Here is a 21492-nt window from a genome sequence, read left to right as displayed (position 1 = left end):
CTGGATAAGCATACAAATGGGACAGCAACATAGTTGCCTGAGAACAGAGGGCAACTGGAATTATGATCAGGAAGGTACTTTCTGGTCTTCTGTTTCTTTAGCTGCAGTTGTGGGGAAGAATGCGATTTCCTGCACTTTTTGCACAGGAGTTTTTCCATCTCTGTTGGCATACCTACATTCTGTAACAACTCAGAAGCTGATAGTAGAATGACTTGAAAATGATGTGAAATGGGTTACTTTAACTCTGTTGGTTTTCCTCCCATTTCCACACGTAGGACTACTTACCAAAAGCGCTCACCAGTTTCAGCTTTTAACAGCATGCAGCGGTTTTACACTAAAGCGCTGCAAGAAGCAGGGATCACATCCTACTCCAAGCGTCTCGCTCACCCTCCCATGGTGGGTCCTGGCCTTCCAGCCGCACACGGGAACGGCAGGCTGGCTTTGGCAGAGAGCTACATTACCTCACAGCTCCCAACAGAGACCAGCATTCAGCAGCTCCAGGATCTGAACACAGATAATAAGGGGTCTCACAGATATAGCTTATTTCTTTCCACTTTTAGGCCTCTCAGCAATTCATTCTACTTGGTTTTATTAACTCTAAATGGCACTTTAGAGCTCCTTTTACAAAAAAAGGAAAAATTTGTCCATTTGAAATTCTACCTTGGGCCTCACATTAAAAAACATTGATAAAAATGTTGCTATTTTACATTTAAACTTCTGCATTGGTTATAAAACCATCTATATTAAATAGTTGCCAGCATATTTTCTGAAACAGCGTTAAGGGAAAGTCAATCCACTGTTCTTGGTAGTTATCTGACATGTTTTACCTAGCAACTTCACTCCTAAATTTCTGCAGTATTATAACTTCCCTTCTATATTGGCCTCATCCTGCATTAACGTTTTAGTTGCAAGGATCTAGCATAAAGGTTATTGCCTCAGTAACAGTATCGCTGCCACACAAAGAATCTCTTATCCCACAGCACATGACAGTTAACTCAGATGTTTATGTAAGATGGGACTCAATAGATCAATTCTGACCTGCTAAACCCTGCTTTTGTTGCTGCTTTGAGAATTTGGAGATCCCAACCTCTCTAGGCTGCCCAGAAGCAACCGCGAGGGAATCTGCTGCAGTGGGGAGACGTGCCATCGGGCTGTCTTCTCAACAAGGCTCTAGCTGCAGCGCAAGGAAGTAATTTCCAACCTCAGTTAATCACTAAAGCAGGATTCCACTCCACCATCTGTCTCTAGAACAGCTATGACGTCTTTCATACATACTCATTGGTAATTTACTATATTTTGTCTATATTAAAAGCCCTCTGTAGACATCTATAGGTTTGGTTAAATTAGTGAGTTAAAGCTCCTATACAGTACACAGCTAAAACACAGTCATTCCCTGCATTGATAATAAAAATCAGACTGGGTATTTGCATTCAGAAGCATACGCTTGGTTTTTTTGCTTTGGTTTGGGAGTTTTTTTGGTTGTGGGTTTTTTGGTTTTTTTATGTCGGTCTAGACCAAGTGATGGCACAGAGCACCATGGAAAATAAGCCTCAGTTTTTTAATTTGCAGGTGGCATTCTTAAGAACAGAATTCGGTTCTTAGTAACATTTATTCAGAAAGAAAAGCTGCTTCCTCACTCAATCAGTACATCTACAAAATCAAGTCTGACTTGAAGAATTAGACTAATATCAAGGTAAGAACTTAGAATCTGATAGCAATTCACTTGGGAACCAAGCAGAGAACCCATTTGTTAGTCTTCAAATGAAAGACTATTCAAATAAAGGTGGGATACTTTCAAAAAGCCAATCTAACCTCTCAAATTATGAAAGGGTACGTGCAAACTGCTTAATCTAGAAGGAATTGTGTAATGCACCTTTCCATTGGGAATTAAAGAGATCTTTCATATACAACACAAAAATTAAATAGCACCTATTAATGCAACAAGGTGGAGCTGATCACCCTACTGTATGATTCCTACTTGCACTGAAGCAGACAGAGCACTCATGAAATTCATTTAATACTGAACAAATCCTTAAGGCTTGTTGCAGTTAAAGAGCATTTTTTTTTCTCTCAGGTGATCCCTACACTCATCTTAATAGACATCTTAATAGACATAGCTAGATAATTTATTGCAACTACAGAAGCCTGACTATACCAACAGCATCTCCCACCTTTACTTAGAGCAACAGAAAAACAAAAGTATGACAAGAGGATTAAATCAAGTCGTCAAGTGACATCTATCAGATAACACAGGAGTCTACCAAATTCCTTCCACACCTCAAACCACAGAAATTATTCAGGCAGCTCATCCAAATTCGGTGCTGGATGATATGCCATGTATTCCCTGACTAAGATGGAAGGCCAGAGATGCATTCCAACCTGCAAAGATGTAGAACACATTATAAGACAACTTTTAAAAGAAGCATTCTGGACTTCCTATAATGTCAAACCCAAATTAGTAATTGCTCTGAATTATTATCTACTCCAAGCAAAAGGGGAGACAAAGCTGAAATAGATGAGTGAACACAAATTTGCTGATGCTTCACAAAACTGTTTTTAAATAAATGAGTCAACTTACTGTGAATTATCACTGGAAATATTACAACTCATCATTTCACCTAAAGAAAACTGCTCCCAAAATCTTTACGGGTGAAGTTAACAGACGTGGCATTTCACAAGATCCATAAAAGCCTTTTTTGGTCCATCTTTCACCAATCTTTTATCAAATAGGCTGTATGTATAATGAATAGGATTTCTCAGCCAAGCAGCCTACCTCCGGGCAAAGTGCTCCTCTAAAATCAGGTCACACTGTGCACGTTGCGTTGTTCTCTACTCTGCCGCGTTTGTGTAAATGAAATCAGGACATTAGAACACACACCAGTCTTGCTCTGCCAACATTTCTAAGTGCAACCCAAACCCAAGGCAGCAGATGGCCAAAGGAAAGGACATGTGTACAACCTGAAATAACATAGGTAGGTCCTGGTTTAGGCATAATAGGATTGGACCTCTTTAAAAGGCGGAGCTTCGGTAAACTTTGTTTTAAAACATGAAGGTAGCACAGGGAGTGGGCCTATATTTTCCTGGGATCCTTCAAACTTGAAATTCATTCAAACGCAGTATCTGCTGGAGGTAGGGGTGCCAAGGAACTGGCTGTGTCAGTCACTTCCCTCCAGGCAGAGGATTTTTCCATCATTTTTCCGATTCCCGTAACCACCCTAGCCATAAGGAGCTGCAGCAAATACCCTGCTTGCTTTCCGAGCAACCACAGCTTAACTTTGACAATCCTGGATAGGTCTGCTAGAGACAACACAACTGCCCTGCCCTCAAGATGGTTGAGAAAGAACAGGGAAAGCACAGTTCCTACACGCCAGCCCTGTCTCCTAAAAGCTTCTGCAGGCCTGAGGTGCTCGAGTACAACGTTTCACAGGTACACTGAATTGTCTGCCACACAGCAGTGACTGTGGGTTACGCTTCTGCCATGCTGCTGCCGCCATGCTGACGGCTCCAGTGTGACAACAGAGTAATATTCCTGTGTAAGCCTGCGCTGAAAGAATACTTTTAAAAGATGGTTATTAGATGAAGGACTTTATCGAGACCAGTAACTCTAACTAATGCACTCCCAAGCTGGAAACAGCACCACAGTTCAGACTTAAGAGGTCTATATTAAGAACACCCTACTTTTCCCCATGCAGCCATAAATCCAGAATCCTATTTAAGTGGTCATTGGCACCTGTACATGAAACAAGGCGAGGAACAAGAGGCCTAGTTTTCAAAACAGTGTGACTGGAGTCTAGCAAAAAGACAGTGTTTAGACACAAAGCCATATGAGGAGTGGGGAAATACTGCTCCAAAAGATTTCAATGATTGACCTTACATTCCTTCCTCTTCCCAGTAGGTTTAGTTTCAGCACCACCACAAGAACATTTCCTTAACGTGAAATAAAACCTGCTATCAGATTTCACGCAATTTACATACAATTTACACATTTTTCCAAAATAAATACTTATACGTATTTTGTCATGCAATATGTATTAGCTCCTAACCTGAACTTTAATTACCCCTGGGTTAAAGCTGGAAGATAGCCAAGTGTCCCCAGTACGCCAGAAATTGCTACAAGATGGTGGTTGGGAGGAGCTTTATTTTTGCTTTTAGCTTTACACTATCTCACTTAGCTTCCATTTACAGACTACGAGACTAGATAGTAAAAACATACTAATGCTTTTACAAATGTTGGCATCAACAGTCAGTAATATTCACATGCCATAACGTACTCTCAAGAATTATACAAGCTTTACAGCACAGAGATCTTCAGGGCCAACAGAGTCATTAAGGCAAAGCTTTGGGGGAAAGGATTTTATTAAAAACTATCATGCTTTACCATTTCAATTTCCACACTGAAATGACTGTGGAAAGGACTGTTAAGAGATTAGATGAAAATATCTGCAAGGAAACAGGGAAAACGTCCTTGTTTACCAGTATGTCTTGCCCGTAGCAGTGAGAGACGACGGCACATCAGTCAAGATCCTTTTCCATCTTGAATTGTCTCACACTATACAGGCTATCAATACTGCTTTTATTTTTTCGTAAGGGATAAATGTGGGATGCAAAGGCCAGCAACTCTACAAGAAAAGCCTTTCTGGCTCAACATCAAATACAAAACCCAATTCTTACATGCACTCTCAGATACAAGCATACACTATGCTTAAGAAGCTAGAGAAGAGCAGTAGTTTGAGCATTGCAGTGTTTACAGTCAATGCTGTACAGTGAAGTTAATTCAACATTCTGAAGAAACTCAATGAAAAAATGGTTCACTGACTTCCCCAATAGTGCACTTTCAGTAACTGACAGAAGGGGGAAGAGATCCCTCACGCACAATCCTGACACATTATCCACTGGAAGTTACTTGTTCCCCTAGTGATCTGTACTGGAGAAATTATTAAGCTCTTTCAGCCAGCTCAGGCTTCTTTCGCTCTGAAAAAGAAGTATTAGAAAGGAAAGATTTTATAGTCAAACAATCTTTTCAAGTAAAGGGAATGCATTCAGCTACAAATTCTCAAAATCTGCAATCCCCACCCATTGCATCGAGCAAGGAGAAGTAAAATTGTTAATACCAAAACGCTGAGATAAAACATTTTATTTATCTATGTTGGTAAAAAGGCTGTTACACTCCCCAAACTTTATTTATATTTGAATGTTACTAAGACATGCTAAATATTTAGCAAAGAAGATGGATGTATATATTTTAAATAGGCAAATCTCACACTATAGATTGCAAATCTAAATAGCTCTGATCTCCTCTTCAAAGGCTCAAAGGAATGAAAGAGAATTCTACCAGAATATATACTACAGCAACCGCATCTTAAAACTGTTATAAGGAGAGTATTTCCCAGGAGCTAAGCATAACTTAATTCCTTTTACATATTTTACTGAATCCATATTTTCAGAACAAGAGAAGGGTATCGTTACAGAATAAAAGAAAACATGATGGATACAATCTCTTTCACTTTAAATAATGAAAAGCATCTTTTCCATTAAATTCAGAAGGCACAAAAATAACCCTACATTTATGTAACAGATTAAATGTCTGGATTTTGATGAAACTCCTTCCTCAATTCCTAGGATAAAGAACAAAGCTCTCTACAGAAATTTTTCCATTATCAGAAGCACTTAGCACAGCTGTTTTGGAAGGTGCTGGTTTGCTTTGCTATACTCAATTAAACCACACAAGAAACATATTAAAGCTTCAAAAGATACAGATCATAAAAACTAACAACCATCTGTATTTTTGCTGATAGATAATTAAGTCCGGTAGAGTCTACAACAGAGGAAGACCCTAAAGAAAAAAAGAAGCCTGAGATTTCTAAAGCTTCTTAGGTACATGCTTATGGGGGAGGAGAAAAAAAGATTAAGAAATCATTACCTCAAAACCAATCCTGCAAATAGAGACATGCAGCAAAGTCATACACAGGCAAATGGGAGTATGCAGCAAATCAACACTTTGTACCGAAAGAATAATCAAACTTGCTTCTTGACATCTAGTCCTCCATCAAAATTCTTAAAACGTCCAAGGAACAACAATTCAGAAACACACCCTGCGTTGCTCAATCCTGCTGTATGGAATTGTTTGAAGCCTCTGGTAGCATTTAACATGACAAACAATAGTTACATGCACTAATTAAAGTTAAGAGCTGGTGAAGAAATAACCCTGTGGAACAAACCAAAGGTGTGCTCAGCATACCTTAGTGACTACTATTGCAGTCCATCAGCATAAGTTAAAAACACCAGTATTTCAAGCTATCTCTTAATTTAAGAGTTTTTGTTGTAGTCAACAGAGGTCTACATACCTCAAAACCAAAATGTTACTGTTGTGATAACAATATACATGGTGTCTTTAAAAAGTCACACTGAATCAATGCTCAAGTATGGTTATTACAGAAAAACTAAGATGTCTGTTATTCCACTTCAGAGACAAGATAAAAATTCTCATACCTGGAAACCTTCATGCACTTTTTTTGAACCCTGCATCCTAAAAATATTTCCTTTTAAAAAAAAAATATTTTTTCCTGCTCTTCTCTATAGCTTTAAATGGACAGAGATTTTCTTCATCCTGGCTTGATTCTTCCTGCTACCTCCTACTGCCTTCCACAGAAAATGCCTGTATATGTCAGGGGCACTGACACCATTTGCGTATTTATAATCAGAGAAGCACTTTGGGACACAGGACACGACAAACTTAAGATTCTTAGAACTGGTGCTCAATCGATTCACCACACTGGCTGAGTTACAGTCCTCCACACACTATAAGCATTCATTTAAAGAAAAGATTTTCCTTCAGAATTAGACCACAACCACTGACATTCCAGCCAAAGCAGCTTTCATCAGATCATTACTTATATTAAGGAGGACTCAGTGCCAAACCAGGCCTCTTCCAAACATGACAGGGAGTCCCCCCAAGCAGTGGTATAAAGAATCCATTCTTCCCACATCACTGTATTTTTTTAAAGAATGAAATATAGTATTTTGTACTGATACTTGCATACCAAATGCTGATAGTAGAAATATTTAAACACCGACATATTCAGAGTTACTCGACCAAGAACTGCTGAGCAAGCAATAAAGGAAATCAAATACCAATATTCTTCCTAAAATAAAATAGCAGCAACATAAAGTATCTAACAAAGTGATCCAGGAAATACTCTGTATTTCTAATTTTTTCTTGAATTATACTTAACAAAAAAAACCCTCAACACAACAAATTTTCTAGCACTCCTTTTAAAACTAGAAACAAACCAAAAATTCCATTAAAAATCTCCCTACTGAGACCGGGCGCCTACCACACCAAACACTGGAACACATTCGCAAACGCAGCTTGACAATGCTACCTTTGGGAATTGACAGTAAACAACTGCTTTTTAAATTGATTTACGTCAGCACACACATCCTCTACAAAACAAATATTTAACCAGTCATTTGAAGACATTACTGCCACGGAGCAGACCTACAAAGACTCAACCATTGCAAAAAGCCCCTTGCAGTCAGCGTATTAATCATCCTAATAGGCACCACTTACTCTCATGCCTAACGGCAAATCAGAAAACAACAATTTCTCAAAAGAAAAAGGAAAAAAAACAAACTTCTTTTATGTGTGTTTGCTCATACTTACAGCCATGGTAAGATGCTGGGGATCCTCCAGACTTTCCATATTCTTGCTCTGAGTAGCTGGTGGATAGGTTTGGCTGACTGGAGCCTCGGCCGAAGGTGATCTGATTGCTACCCACTCCAGTGGCCACCTGAGCCATGCGTTCTTTGGTCTTCAGGGCTTGGGCCCTCTCTGTCTTGAGTCGCTCATCATCCTTCAGAAGAGATACTAGCTGCTTGGACTTCTCCCTCACATTGATGCCCTGGTCCTTACCATCTCGATCAATATACTGAAAATCTTTCAACGTCTGGATAGCAAAAATATTCTCTTTACACTGCTGTGCCACTCTCTCAGAACCAGTTTTAATCAGGTAATCTAACAGAGTAAGGGCCTTGTATACATGTCGCCAGTTCTTGCCGTGGTCATTCAGTCGTTTCCAGATCATGCTCATAATTTCAGAAAAGGCCACAACATTGTAAGTCAGATCTGCTATTTCAGTCATTAATGAACTGGAGGGACCCCAGGGGTCATTAGAGGTCGCTTCCCGAACTTTTATTTCGGCCTCTGAATAATTGTTCACAATGTTCTTCATCTGCCGTCTAATAGACGAAGTCGTCATTTTTATTTCCCTTTTTAACAAGACAGATTCCAGAACACAAACAAAAAAGGGCTATATTTGCTCTTCTATGAACGTTTCTGAATTGCAAAGGCTCCGTATCAGTGGCTTATTTGTAACACGTTCCACTACAATCATTTCCTCTCTTCAAGAGAATGACATGAGAAAACGAAAAGCATAACCTGGGTAAGGAAAGAAAACAAAGCATGTTAGTTGCGTCTCTAATTAATCCTACATGGAAAGCAATCTTATAGACACCTTTGAGAAATTTTGCTAGAGTTAACTGATTAATTTTCTCCCTCAATTTCTTCAGGACATCTGATTTTGAAAACAACTTGCTCTTGTTGTATAAACAACAAGTAATATTAAACACCAAAGATTAAAAACCTGAACTGCTGAACAAGACAAAAGCAAGGAAACAACCATGCTGATGCAAATGCAAAATTTGAAAAGCAAAACAGAAACAAAGTCCAAGAAAGGACTTATGGATTTAGTTTCCAACAAGGTAAAACCTACCTAGAATTTCTAATTACAGAAATTACAATGCTAGCTTGCAGAGCTGAGACAAAACTGCATTGGAAATTTCCTCCTTAGAAGCCATTAGCTTCCCTTAGCAGTTTGCTACCATTGCTGTAGGAATCTGCATACTGAGAGAATAAGCAAACTTCCTAAAAATTAACCAAGAGATTTCTGAAACCTCAGGTAAGTTTAAAGCAGGCTCAGTTTCAGGGCAGAGATCTTGAACAGTGCTCTGCCTTCAGGTGAGGCCTAGGGAAGAGAACCGAGCACCAGAACGACGCATTCCAACTGAAGGTGACCTTTAATGCTAAGCAGATTAGAGGGGAACTTTTTTTTCCAAATGTATTTACTTTGCACATTTGACGACTCTCATCAGATCTCCAGTTTCTGCTCTGTGTGTCTTTCACACATCACAGAAGAATTTTTAATTATATGAAAATGGGATTGTAAAACCAAAATGACTGGCAAGAAAACCCAAGGACAAGCTCTGAAGCGGGAAAGCTGTTTCAGTTATTTATTTAAGGTCAGTGTTTCAAGTAAACAGAGGCCTATTAAGCTTTAGAATACATTACTCGAGTAAACTGGCAGATTTTGCTATTACATTAACACAGAATAGCCTTTGATATTCACCAGTTGCGTGAACACGAAGCACTAATTCTGTAACAGAACTTGCCACATTAATAGAGCTCGTGCATTCAAGATGTCCTCTAACAAGGTTTCTCCAAACACTCCCAAGAAGCAACAGTATCACTTACAAAAGACGGGGAGAGAAGGAAAGCACGGATTTCAAGACTAATGTCGTTATCATTCTTCAAGTTACTACCGTGCCATTAAGAACAAAAACAGAATTGTCAACTTGGACAACATGCAGCTCTATAATGACTTTCTCAGCATAAAAGGCATATACCCTTCCTAGAAAACCATTCAGGACAAGTTAAACTACCACAGAACAGGCCTATTAAGTTACTGTATTTTATTTTGTTTCACTAAAGTTAATTTTTGACAGAATAAAACACCATTATGGCATCATGCAAAATCAACTTTAAATGAGATGAACACTAAACTTCAGGTAAACTGCATCACCCTGCTGTTTTCCCCAATATTTAAAACCAGCTGTAGAAGAGTGTTGATCTATTGTCAGACGGCTACTAGCAACGGAAATAAAAAGGGGCATCTTCTCCTGGGGCATTCACAGGTTTGTGCATGATAAACCCAGAATTTGAAAAGGATGATCCTATATAAACATTCACGGGTGCTCATGACTGCTGCTTCGCTCCAGAAGTTAACATTGTTCAAACGTGCTGGCTCACCTGCCCTTGTGATCGGTCACTCTCTAGTGCATTACGCTCAAAAAGCTGAGACACCAGTTAAAAGAAATTAACCTCCCGCCAAACAGACACACATCCCGCTTATTTAACCCAAACCATTTTTTTTGTCAATAATGGATTAAGGCACGTTCACAGACAAACTGTAACAAGTTATCCAAAGGAGGTGGCAGCAGCTGGTAGAAAGATGGTCACAAAGAACTGAGAGCAGGCTGCAGGCAATAACCTTTAGCTGGTAAAACCGGAGCCAGCAGAGGATACACATGCCAACCTAAACATGAACACAGCTATACTGACGATATGGACCCCAGATCAGAAAAATGCAACACCCCGGTAAGGACTGAGCATGAAAATCAAAACATGAAAAATCAAAAACATGAGAACTACGAAACCTCCGAAACCAGTTAGATAAGATGTCCACCAAGCCCAACATCCTCAGACACAAATCCTCATGTAAAGAGTAAAGAACATACATATTCCCTTGCTTTATATTATCCGCAGCTTCGGTATCTTAAATTCAACCTGTGGTGGAGGCTCTCCAGCCAGCGATGGGCACGGTTTTTCTACCAACTGCTTTTTTGAAGCCACTTGTATTTCCCGTTTCACCCTCAGAAGTACGCAACAGCCGTGCAGTGATCACACTGCACAAACAAGTGCTTCAACTTATTTTAAACTTGGACACTTATTCCCTGAGCTGTAGGCAGAGGGCATGCTTCTAAACAAAGAGCAAGCCACCTTCAGCTTCTTTATGTCACTCATGATTTTATCGAAACCAGCCATCTTCTGAACTGAGGATCATCTCCTGAAATTCAGTCCCTGTATTTAGCAGCTGCTCCGTATCTCCTCCCCCCCCATCATCCCTGATGTCTTTCCATCTATTACACTTCTATTTCTTGATATACACACAGTTCCAAGCACTCTACATTTCAGACTTGGCAGTAATACACAACATAGTCATTTACTGCTTAGGATTTCCCATTCTTTATCAAATACTTCCTAAAAGTCTGTTTGCCTTCTGGTAGCTGTGCCTTGTGCGCATGAAACCAGGGTCATTTCCTCTCCCTGCACAAATGCATCGAGGCTACTTCATCTGCCATTTTATCACTCAGCTGATACCAGTCTTTCTCCCTCCCTTTCAAGTCAAGATTCATTTCAAATTTGACTGCTTTGGTTCAATTTGGCCATCTTATTATTTAGAAGAGATTTGAAAAAGGGAATATTTGCAAGAGCACTTATCTCTGGCAGGACACTTCACTGGGAATAACCCTTCACTGTGAGAACCAACCATTTACTCCTAACCCCGTTTCCTGTCTTTTAACCCACTGTAAATCTATGAAAAACATTCTTGTCTTATGACAGTTTAGTTTCTTTAAAGGCCAGGGATGGGAGACCTTACAAAAATATCTTTAAAAGTCAAGTAATACAAGCAATTGCCTCACCTATGGGTACCTCCCCAACAAAAAAAGAAAAAAAAAAAAAAAAAAGAGATGTTTGCTTTATTACTTGTTACAACTTCACAAGCTTTTGGAAAAAAAAAAAATCATTGTAATACCACACATGATATACGGAGAAGTAAATTTTACAGTACATGAGAACACCTCCTAGTCCTAAACACCACCAACTTTGGCCAATGAAATAAATACCTGAAGAATTAATCACAATCACAACATAAGCAGGCACATGGACAATCAGGGTGCAATTTCGCATGCCACCCCAAGCTAATGGTAAGCCAGCAGCGAACCCAGTGGCCTCCCAACCCTCCGGCCACTTCCCCTTTCTCTCTCTTGCCTCAAATCTAGCAATTACACAACAGCACAGTAAAACCAATCAACTTAAAATCTTGTAGAAAATCAGCTTTTTAGCACTAGTTTGTTTTCTGTCAAACCAGAGAGCTGATCAGGCTGCGCAGCGACACGGTGACAAGCTTTGCTGCAAGGCAGACCGTGAGAAGTGCAAGACCCATCCAACTCTGGCCTCACTTTTGGAGGAGCCAATTAAACATAACATAAAGCTGTCAAGCTCCAAAAAACAGCACCAGAGAGTGAAGAGCCTTCATTACGACCAACTACACTACACACACCAGGAACCTGCACACCTGGTTTCAGAGAAGAAACCAAACGATGTCAGGACACAAGGCCCCGCTGTGCTCTCCATACGGGCTGTAGCAAAATGAAGGAAAAACATTCGTGGTTTTGCTGCAAAGCATGGGCAAGAAGCAGAATAAAAATGACAGCCTCACCGAGAGCAGAAATGGTTTGGAGAGAGCCCTATATTTGGGAAACACTTGGGTTTATGTTTGGGATTTATTAGTTAAATTACCAACAAAGCTAGACCCCTAAAGCACATGAGCTCGAAGCACATATGTGTGCAGGAGGCCCCAATTCCGGCAGCCCCATTCCCCAGCCCGGAAGCTTTGCGAGGGTGAAGCTCCCAAAGAAGGCTACTAGCAGAGAGTAAGTCTGGAGTAGTGTTTTGGAAAAACAAACGCAGAGCAAACATTTCAAGAAGATAATACATTGGATTAAGTGAAATGAACATTTTTCACTCTTCAGAAAATTAAAGATTTTGCTGGCGTGATTCTTTACCTTCACATCTTTGATTCATGGAAACAAAGGCATTTAACAAGAATCACAATAATGTCTATTTTTTCCTTTTCTTGATGGAAAGACATGTTTTCTAATCCTTTTCTACTTTTAACCCACTTAAGACTATTTACTCTAAACTTCATTTCACTCTATTAAAAACACAAAGGATGACTGGGGTGGAAAGATGATGGATTTTTTTTATTCCCCCTCCCAATCTAGTTGTTGAGATAACTATTTTAGCAGCAGCAGTAACCCTCACTGAGAACTCTGTATGCCCTTCAATATTTGCTTTACAAACGCTCTGCTTCTACACCACATTTTACTTAATTATTACAGGTCGTGGAACACCATAACAGCCTACCTTATGGTTAAAGAGATCAAAAAGCCAAATATGCCTACTGCATAAAAGTAAGAAACCATTTCTAACGCATGATCAAATACTCACATAGAAAGTTTAGACTTTTTTTTTTTTCCAGAGACCTCAGTGAATTAACTTCTCACAACAAACCACAAGGAAGTACAATGCACTTGCAACTTCAGCAAAAATCTGAGTTTGCATTTTTAACAGTACAGTTGCAAAGAAAGCAGAAAGTAAGACTAGTTGATTAAAGCTGCTATTCCTTTCTAACAACCGGAAAAAGGCGATCAGCTTGAAAAGAATTTCTTCACATGGTTAAGCAGGGGGAGAGGGAGCTGTTAGTCTTATTCACTTTGGGTGAGCCTTCATCATTTTCTCTCCCTCGTCCCTACAAGCCGTTTTCTCTGTTTTATAAGCAGCTAGTCATCTTTAAATAGATAGAAAAGCAAACATAGAATGCTGTAGACAAGAGGGTGAAGCTTACCTGTGCTATCAAGGGCAACCCCATGGGAATACCCCATTTCTTTTTTTCTGTTCCAATAATTTTATTACACAAATAGCCCCGATGGATTCTCATGGTGCTTTTTTAGATAGACTGTGCAGACAGAAAGGAATTCTTGTCTGAACTTCAACAGCTCTCTCTCACAAGAGATTAAATTCAGTAAATGAAATCTACATGAGGAAACCATCTTTAATTTGCTAAGACTAACACAGAAATGAGGCCAAGCCACAAAGTCCTTAATAAACTTAGTTCAAAGAAACAGCCATACAAATCCACCTATATACAGGCTTTCAGCAGAATCCATTCAGATCTTTGGAACGTAAAACTCAAACCAGGGTTTGTCTGTACTGATAAAACGCCCTTCATAGCAAGCCTGAAGGTAAATATATACATAGTCCAGCTAAGTATGCATCAGAAATACATGAAAAGCCTTCAATATCAAGTGGGCAACAAAAAGTGTGAAAATTAACATTAACAGAATCAGCTCACCAGAAATTTGCATACAATTTTAATTAACAGTATTACAGACAATATACATGTTAAATTAGACATTTACTGTCAGTAATATGCATAAAAAGTGAAGTTTTGATAAGAGTTATTAATTCAGTCATTCTGTGATTTTGAGACAGTCTCTACAGACATTCTAATTACGTAAAAATATCCCCCCTTTCACGAAATACATGGAAAGATAACTACAAATTTATATCCAAAGACTCATACAGCAATTACACAGAGATTTTTGTGGTCATCACCAGAAAATACACTCAAACAGCTCGAGCAGGTTCCCTTATTCAGTTCACAGGAGAGTCCTCAAAGCTATGCTGGCAACTAAGAGACCAAAACACTGCAACACTGGGGGCACAGGCGGGCTATCTCAAGCCAGCCGTGCTACTGAACAGCTCTGTGTTATGAAAGCCCACCCTCAGTATCAAGGGATCCAGACAGTACCATGTGGGATACTTCCACCCCACTATAATTTCAAAGGAACATGAGTAAAATATAAAGCCTTAAGGAGCCACCAAAATCCTCTCCTACCCAAGACGTTCTGAAGCAGCTGCTATGAGAAGTTCCAATGTGTCTAAAGCCAAAGCACGTGCCTTACCTCTAGGGTTTGAACACACACAAATAGCTAGAGATCTGTCCTCCTTGCTATGAGGATGGAGTGATAGAGGCAGGGGATCCTCGGGGACCTGTATTCCAGGATAAATCGGAGAACCCAGGGCCTGGAGAGAGCTTCTTGCCAGTCTGCAAAGAACCAGGCTAAGAGGAAAGCGGTGCCAGATGCTGACTAAGGAAGAAGTTCCCCCAGACAGACAGACACTGACACCGCACCTGCACAGAGCAAAAAGCGCACACTCAAACACAACCCCAATCGTTACAATAAGTCAGCTTCTATTTTTGGCAAAGAAGAAGGATTCCCATTGCCTGCCACTGTAAATTCACATCCTAGTTTTCTTGTGATAGTTCGTTATGTGTACAAATGTAAACCCACTGTACACTTAGAAAGTTTTGTTTTCTACAAACAGGAACCAGAAATCTTTGACAAAAATTTAGCACAAGCCTTATTTAAAATTCAGGAATATAATAATCCAGAAAAAAATTATAGTAAAGACATTTTTCTCATACTAGATCCCACACTGCTAGAGAAATTTTCAAACTTAGTTAATTCTCTTTTGCTTTTTTTCCCCCTATTCATAAATAATTCTTACAGAATAACTGGATGACCAGAGGCCATCATTACACTGTCTATGATATAATATCCTACTGTAATACAAATATTATTCCCAAAACCAAACAGGAAGAGGGGCAAGTATACATTGTGGCCATTTGGAGAAGAGCACTAAGAGAAGCGAAGAAGCTTGGCACTATACATAAAAGCCAACAAGTACCACACTTATTAGCTCTCTCTCGCTATTGTACAGCGGAGAAAACAGCAATTCATGTGAATAAAACAGTAAAATGAAGACACTGAAATTACCATCAATGCCCTTCCTCAACCTTCAAAGTTATTTAGGAAATGAGTTACAAATACAGATTGGCAAGTGGTTTAAAGAACAGGGTTAACTCCAGAAGAAAGGTTTAATTTCCATTTTTCACGGCTTAAATGCTTGTCTTCTTCAGTGTAATTTCTGAGAAGAGGAAATGGTTCAAAATTAAAAGTTTTGGAAGCTTTCCACTCCCTTTTACAAATGAGAGAACAAGGTCAGCTTTCAGAGACAGCAGGTGGCCAAATTATTTCTTTAAATAAAGAGTTAATGCTGAAAGACAATTCTCCTTCAAATTTATGCATATTCATGAATCCCAAGGTTAGATTCTACACTGATTTTACAGTCATGCCTCAGACTCACAGAGAAAAACTAACTCCAGCTTGTGTGGCCATTTAGCTGTAAAAGAGATTTACAGACACAAATTTGTTTAAGTTCTCTCTAGAACACCTTTTCTTACTACATGTCTACTTAAATTACCAGGGCAGTATTTGAGATCAATGGAGAGCTTATCTCATTACTCACAGAGTCTAAGAAAGCAGGGGAAGGAGCAGAAATGTAACTTCTGTCTCGCAGCCAAGAACACGGCAGTGCTACCTGGCCACTTTACTGGGGGACCCACCAAGCCAGAGTTGCTGCTGCTTTGACATTCACAATTACATTTGACTTCGCAGCCCATAACGCAGCTGGAATTATTGACACTGTCGGAAGCAACTGCAAATATGCTCTGAAGAGCTGCGAAAGGGGACAGCCTCTCTAAGAGCCATGCAGATCACCACAAACAATCCAAATCCGACCTAGACTGGAGGTCTAATTTTAGGATTACAAGCTTTGACAACATCTCTTTAAAAGTAACACATTCCTCCCCCTATGGCTGGGTCAAGTGTCATCAGCAGTACTACCCGCATTTTACGCAGCAGATCTCAGGTGTTTTTTTTCACTAGTAATACAGCAAGTACCGGATGTGTAATGAATAACTCGATATTGCAGAATTACAAAACTGCGTAAGGTCAAGCCATTACGCACTGAACCAGAAATTCTAAATGCAAATTAATCCAACACGGCAGTGAAAATACCTACCCAAACTCTCACAAGGAATTTGTTCTCTGGGGATTACCTACTTGAATGAAAGCACTTAGTCTTTTATTCTCACAAATAGAATAGGAAAAAAAAAAAGAAAAATAAAAAAGTATACAGTGTGTGCCTTAAGAAGGTAACACTCTGAAATAAATACAGTTTCCTGGGAATATTTGAGAAGCATTTTCAACTGAATTAATGACAGCAGGAGACTCTTCTCTCCTTCTGTATTTTCATCTTGGAAGGGAGGAAGATATCTGATATTCTTGCCAGACGATGTGTCTAAGAATCTATTACTAATTAGAAAAGCCCAGCCTTGTCACTTAGGCTGCTTACTGGGTGACAGGCACCTGCCAAAGGGAAGCCATTATATCTTCTTTCCCAAGAGCTCAGAGCCCTGATAGAGCAGCTTGAACACAGGAGGAACTGCAAATAACACAACCTAAATCTTTCAAGACCACAAAGTGTTAGCTACATTCCTTAAGCCACAGTGTTTTCTTACGCAATTGCAATTTTTAAAATTCAAAGCTGACAAGAACTACTATATTCATATATATCTGCGCTCACGCATCATTGATACATGTACCATTGATATTTTGGGAAGGTACCTGCTACTTACAATTACTCAATGATTTCATTAACTAAATTCAGTTTGCACTTTATTATTATGAAGCAGACGTCACCGTGTGCAGTTTCTCCTATCCACCTACACACCACAGACATGAAACCACATTAATACATTCAGTAGGCCAAAGGCAAATGTTCATCATGACAAAGATCAGAGGGAAGAAAAAAAAAAAAAAAGGTTAACTCTCCATGTTACTACTGGTAAAAGCTGAGAGACTAATTAATGCTTTTACTTTATGACGTGAATTTCTAATAAAAAGGATCGTTCAAGGAACAGTGCAAGATCTGCAAAGCCATATCCGTCTATACATGCAAAACACTACTAGTTTCTTCAATTTAAATTGTTAAGTGTATCTGGCTGCTAGCACAAACTACAAGCCTGCAAAAAAAAAAAAAAAAGGAGACTGATTTAATATCCTACCTGCATTTATTGATGGCCATTCACAGCATAAAACGTCAAGTGCTATCCCTCACAGCCACCATACTTGCACACTCATCACACATGATCTTAAAATAACTATTATAACTGGTAACAATTAATATAAGGTTGCTTTAACCCTCAGAAATTAAGCTACATGCAGTTGTATGCTCATGACTAATTAGGTCGCTATAAAATTGTAAAGCATGAAACATATATCCTAAAATCCTCTATGCACCCCACTGGAGGAATGTTTTGGCCAAACCCCAGGTTTTACACTAGCCTTTACTGTCAGCAATCGGGCTCAGAGAGGAACTGAGGATGTGGCTTCACGTTACACTCGATTCTCAGCTGGCTGAGGGCTGCTGAAGGCAGGTCCGGCTCCTACCCACTCTGCCTCACACGCCACCTCCCTGCCCCTCACGCCAGATCTCGAGATAGAATCAGTTCAGTGAGCTGGTACAACAAACCGGGGGAGGCAAGGGGGAGATGGATCGCTGGGTTTTCTGACACATCAGGTCACGGAACCAATTACTCCCAAGGTCACTCTAATTACTTTGAAGTACACCACAAATACAGGAAGTAACATTCATTTCAACAGCAATCTACAGTTACATTTCAGAAGGCAAAACGTAAGGCTGCACCTTGAATGCTCAAATTGGTGGTAAAGTCAGAGACGATGGTTTAGATTTGGGGTTTGCTTTCAGCAGGTAACAGCGCAAGAACTGCAACTGGGTTTTCTGGGAAATCTCCTTTTATTACATAGCTGCTAGTAACAGTAACACATTCATTTTGTTTCATGTTGAAGACCGCCCCAGAAAAGAAGAAAATTTGGTCCTCTACTCTTTCAAAATTGGATAACATCTTAAGATAGCTGTCCGCGCACTCGCTGTTCAGCTTTCCCTCTTATTCCTCCATATCTTTTACCTTTTCATACTGTGCACACAGTTTCCAAAATGTTTTCCAAAACAACCCTACCTCTCTTCTCTCTTCCTAACAGAGCTGTCTAACATCACCACCTCAGCAGGAAAAGCAATTCCATCCAAAGGAGCACTGCTGAGCAGAAAGTACGTGCAACCAGAGGAGAGGACAAAACAACCCTGCCATCAGCAGCCTGGATTTAGACTGGGTTTTGCTTACCATGAAACAGCACTCAAAAATACTGCTAGTCACTTTGGTCTACTTCTGTGCTGCCCCAGTTCCTGATTTTGAGCTATATTTTCAAGTTCATCAACCACACCACAAAAAAAAAAGCCCAAACACAACACATATGATGTAAGGATTTTCCCTCATTATCCGACTTAAAACTTTCCAATTCCTTGATTCAGGTACTAGCAAGAATCATCCCTATACACAAATGCAAAGATTTGTTACTATTTTGGTTTATTTTATTTTGACGATTTTTTTTGGAATTAAGAAAAAAAAAAAGTCTGGCTTGAAGATGCCAGTGAATCCCACATTCTCCCATGCAGATACACAGAAATTTTCAGCTGTCATCATAACAATTCCTCTATCCTTCTGAACCTATCCTTCAGCAGTAATATTCTACCTACTCTCTTATCTATTCTGGATATTTAGACGGAAAATTATTTGAGTGGGAGATAGCTTGCTCTTCTCAAAGAGGATGACAAAGACTTGTTACTAAAAAGCATCTGTGCCTGTTCCATCATTAAAGGTCATTTTCTTCCAGTGGGCTCTTACAGAGAACACGTTATACCCTCTTAGCTTTGATACTCTGCAGTCAGCAACTCTGTGTATGTCCTCAAGACTCCATATACACTGTAAGGAGTCCAACTGTAGAAGACAATACCTACCACGTGTAATCCAAAATTCAAGCCTCTGATATTTCTGAAGCAGTAGATTATAGCTTGAGACGTTAGGAAAAAAAAAAAAAAAAGGGCAAGTAAATCCCGTGTAGTACTACTACTATTTGTACCTCCCATAGCTGCCCGATATCCCTGCACTGTTGATTATTCTTTTAACCACTGTTTTAAAGCAAGTCATTAAAAACATTCTCTCTCTTTAGATTTATAAACAGAACAAGAAAGCGACTTAAAAATTCGCCCACTCCATTTTCTCATAATTTTTCAAGAGCATTCCATCTAGTCCAAATGCACAGAAGAAATTCTAGCCCATTAACATCCATCAGCTAACAGAAGGGTAATGAATTCATCAATATTGCTAAAATGCGTGGGTACGGTATCATGCTGAATCATTTAGTAACTACATTTGCAGCAAGATGAGCTCAAACAACCTGCCTTACAGTGTCAGCAACCATCTTCCTGAAGGAGGAAAAATGAATGTATTAAGATCACCCTCAATTTTGTTATCCCTCTTGACGAGGTTGGTAGTGTCTCTACACACCAGTATTTCCATCCCAATCAAACCCCATCTGATGTTGCTCCCCTCTGGACATCAGCTTTCTTAGCCAAGCCACCTGCACATTTGCAAGAAGCTTTCATTGCCCATTGTTCTGCTAACGACGTAAGGACCTGGCTTTTTCCTGCTCATTAACGTCCAGGTCAAATATGGTAAGTCTTGAATTAAGTTTTCAATTTGCAAAAAAAAAGAAAAACCCAAAAATCCCCACACATTGTTCCCTCAACACCAGGCTACTGCAATTACTACAGTCCAGAGACTTGACTCTGATTTTTTCTATTACCTATTTACAAAGCTATGGAGGGACCACTTTCTTCCTCCAGCAAGAAGTCTTCGTAACAGTGAAATGTTCTAAACATAAGAAAAGCTAAAAATGACGAAAATCAGTCAGTCATAAGAGAAAACACATTATGAACTAACGTGAAAGCACAGCTACCAAAAAAAGCCCACACTTGTGGCTGGGACTACAGGCAGAGTGTCATGGGGTAAAAGAGGAGGGCTGAAACCGTATTATGGAGTACAACGGTATTAAGTTATTGTTCTCATAACAGTGAAAGGAAAAGGTATTTGTTATTTTAAAAAAAATTTAAAAAATCAGACTTAATAATATAAAGAAACAAAATTATCCTTAAAGTGTAGATTAGAAAGTACTCTGCTTGTTTTGCCTTGTTCAGGTATGCCAAGTCTGGTCTTCTCTGCTTCACTGCAGTTTTTAAAATGATAGTAAGTACACTGCACTTTTGTTTACGCTTTCAGTTATAATGGTATCTAGTCTAATTAAGACCAAGAATGAAAAGGTTTTTGTTAAGGTAGCCTTTATAAACAGAGTACAATTAATTCAACTCTCAATACCTTAGCTTCCTTAATACAGATAATGTCTTAGAATACATACACTTACACATGTGTCTACATATCCTTAACTCCCACAGCTTAATTCAATTAATACTATTAAATCTTTAATGCTTAGCTTCAAAGGCTTTTTTAAATTTTTAATAGCTCTCATAGGTTAGCACGAATGTTTTAAGTCTTTCTACTATATTTTAAATAAACTCCACTCTTCTTTTTCCACTTTGATGTTTGCCTGACAACCCTATATACCCTGTGAAGCTGCTGGAACTTTGTTTTCTGTGAAATGATGGCATTACAAACTCAAAAAGATATGTTAATCACTGAACTGTAATCAGGGATTTTTTTTCCTCTCACCTGCCCTCTGGGCTGGGAGTTGGCAATAGAACCGCTTTAATCAAAACAATGTAGAAACCCGAGAGGAGAGAGGATGCAACTGTGAGGGAGGGGGCTCTTATTTGCATCTGTTTAGCATGTAAGCAGCAGGCGGGGCTTAATTCTCTTTTACTCTGGTTTCCCATGAAAGGAGAAAATGCAAGAGTCACCACATTTTATTAAAACAGTTAAAATAGGAGTTTTGACAAAAGACTATTCTGGTTACAGGGAAGCACCAGCC

General features: G+C 39.3%; 1 protein-coding gene across 6 annotated transcripts in view; it reads right to left on the bottom strand.

The window, feature by feature from the left end:
- Positions 1-21492, bottom strand: part of EPN2 (epsin 2) — a 45352-nt gene that overhangs the window by 15116 nt on the left and 8744 nt on the right. For all 6 annotated transcript variants that reach the window (XM_074599233.1, XM_074599235.1, XM_074599231.1 and 3 more), the window contains exon 2: positions 7664-8437. In XM_074599233.1, coding sequence (XP_074455334.1) covers positions 7664-8258 — 595 coding nt within the window. In that variant the 5' untranslated portion in view covers positions 8259-8437. The remainder of the gene's footprint in view (positions 1-7663; positions 8438-21492) is intronic.

The sequence above is a fragment of the Larus michahellis genome, chromosome 8 (assembly GCF_964199755.1).
Source record: "Larus michahellis chromosome 8, bLarMic1.1, whole genome shotgun sequence".
NCBI classification, from domain to species: Eukaryota; Metazoa; Chordata; class Aves; order Charadriiformes; family Laridae; genus Larus; species Larus michahellis.
The sequence above is the reverse complement of the archived record's forward strand: the minus strand, read 5'-3'. Positions and strand labels throughout refer to the sequence as shown.